The sequence below is a fragment of the Phytophthora parasitica genome (genome assembly GCF_000247585.1).
Source record: "Phytophthora parasitica INRA-310 unplaced genomic scaffold supercont2.21, whole genome shotgun sequence".
NCBI classification, from domain to species: Eukaryota; Oomycota; class Peronosporomycetes; order Peronosporales; family Peronosporaceae; genus Phytophthora; species Phytophthora nicotianae.
Window position 1 is genome coordinate 285,097 of NW_008649007.1, and position 2,049 is coordinate 287,145.

The 2,049-nt window shown below is 53.7% G+C and overlaps 1 protein-coding gene across 1 annotated transcript; it reads left to right on the forward strand.

The window, feature by feature from the left end:
• Window positions 1–25: 25 nt before the first annotated feature.
• Window positions 26–1,797, forward strand: PPTG_09789 (hypothetical protein; the record flags this gene model as incomplete). Its single annotated transcript, XM_008905577.1, has 2 exons — window positions 26–312; window positions 381–1,797. 2 exons carry the CDS (start codon window positions 26–28, stop codon window positions 1,795–1,797), a joined length of 1,704 nt encoding a protein of 567 aa, XP_008903825.1.
• Window positions 1,798–2,049: the final 252 nt, after the last annotated feature.

Sequence of the window (2,049 nt, forward strand, 5' to 3'; positions counted from 1 at the left end):
CACGGCTTGGTCTTTCAAGACCATCATGTATCGGATGATCAGCAAGGTCAAGTGGGCCAAGACGAAACCACTGAATCAATGGGCAGCAAAGGTGAAGACCGGGAGCCGCTCGACTTCAACAGGCGAAAGGCCCGCCGAAGAAGTGGCGTATTACCAAGACTTCATGTTCAACCCTTCCGTCTACCCCAAGGCGGACATAGTAGCGCTACGAGGGATATGTGAACAGCGGGCGGCAGCACCAGCAGGTAGTTTGCTCCGGCCGGCAACCAAGGATGAGTGGAAATCATCGGTGGGTTGGCCGAAGGGAAAATCGTATGCCGTCGGATGCCCGAATTTCTCAAGAGCGTGTTTGACTCGCGAGAAAGACTACGGCTTCATAGAACCATCCAGAGCCAAGTAGAAGGTGAACTTAAGCTTCAGCTTCGCGGGCGCACGACGATCAGGCCATGTCGACAGCAGACTCAGACCATCCAAGAAGACATTCGTATTACAGCTGAAGAATTACGAGCCAACACGCCAGAACTGCGAAAGATGCTCAGCTTGACCAAAACGATTAGTTACAATCATGCTCAACGAAGTTTACACTTCTTCTTCTTCGACAGAGCCACAGCCAGACAGTTCGATCACGTCCAAGTCCCGTTCCGTAGGGCGGTGTATCGTTTGGCGAACATGCACCAGCCCGATTCGGGATCTGTATGGGATCGACAAGTTGGAAGGGATGGCATGAGGCTGACGCAGAAGCGCCGGTACGAGGTGGACATCTACAACATAACCAGATTTACGGATTTAGGGCTGTTGGAGGAGTATTTCCAGCAGCATATTTTGACGAAGTTTGACTGGGATCCAATGGATAGTTGTCGTCCGGAATCGCTAACAGCTACAGTATGGAGGCTGTCAGTGCACACGGCAGAATGCCCTGACTTTCTGCGAGGGATCGTGAGAATTGTATGGTATGGAAGGACGCTCGTGCTTCAGCATCCCAACGCTCGTCAACGGCTGCAGTACCTTCACTGTGGCAATCTGGGCCACACGATGGCGCGGTGTCAATATACGGAGAGTCAGCTTCTCGGCCCCGGAAGCCGAGTGGCTCTTGAACAAGAAGTAGCCAAGCTCGTGGACAGGACTAAACCGTTCGCTAGTCTGGATGAGGTAACAGAAATCGTCAACAAGCGACTGGAGATCCAGAAAGATGAGCAGAAAGAAGCTCAAGCAGCACTAGCCCCCGCCCGGTCAGCCATGCAATCATCCAAGAGCCAGTGCCAACCCGTCGCAAGCGCAACAGTTCCAACCGGATCAGCGCAACCACGTAGCTCCGAGCAGGATGCGGCAGTGCCGCCCGTCCCTAAAAAGAAGTGGGTCACTCGGCCGTTGAGAAATGGCAGAAAGCTTTACGCTCACGCGGCAACATTTGAGCAAAAGCTGAGAGTGGACCGCTCTCGATACGACGTGCTCACTGAAGACGACGAGAACGAAGGAGATACCGATGCAGAAAGCCCCGCAACAAAGCCTCTACCTCCTGCGCCAATAGACATTCCGTCGGAGGGCGATCTCGAAGAAAAGGCGCCTGTCCTGATATCATCAGCAGACAAAGCCAAGCTGCGCCTTGTGCAGGCCAAGCCCCCCAAACCGCATTCCCCACCTCAATTAGTGGCTTTGAAGTCACGGGAGCGGAAGGTGCTGCGCCAAGCTGTATCTGCAGCGAGGCACCCGCTAGGAGATCGATCGCCGCCGGCGACATACTCCGGGGAAGAGCTCCGATCCTTCTCGGAGATTGAAGCTAGTCTCGGTATACGTTAAGTAAACACTCCAGCGACAGGAAACTGTATGGTGATGGCACTGGCGCAAGCACTAGTAGATACCGATTTGGCGTCACAAGACGACAGTCTGGAAGCGATCGCCAGGAGTCTGAAACAAGGTATCTGCTGGACAGGTCAACTGAATCTCCACGAGCAGTTTGATCACTACGTCCGTACCACAACGCTAGTAAACGTCATGCGCGGTTGGGAAGGAATGCCGTCTCATGAGTCGACAAAGCAATTCAAGTGGTAC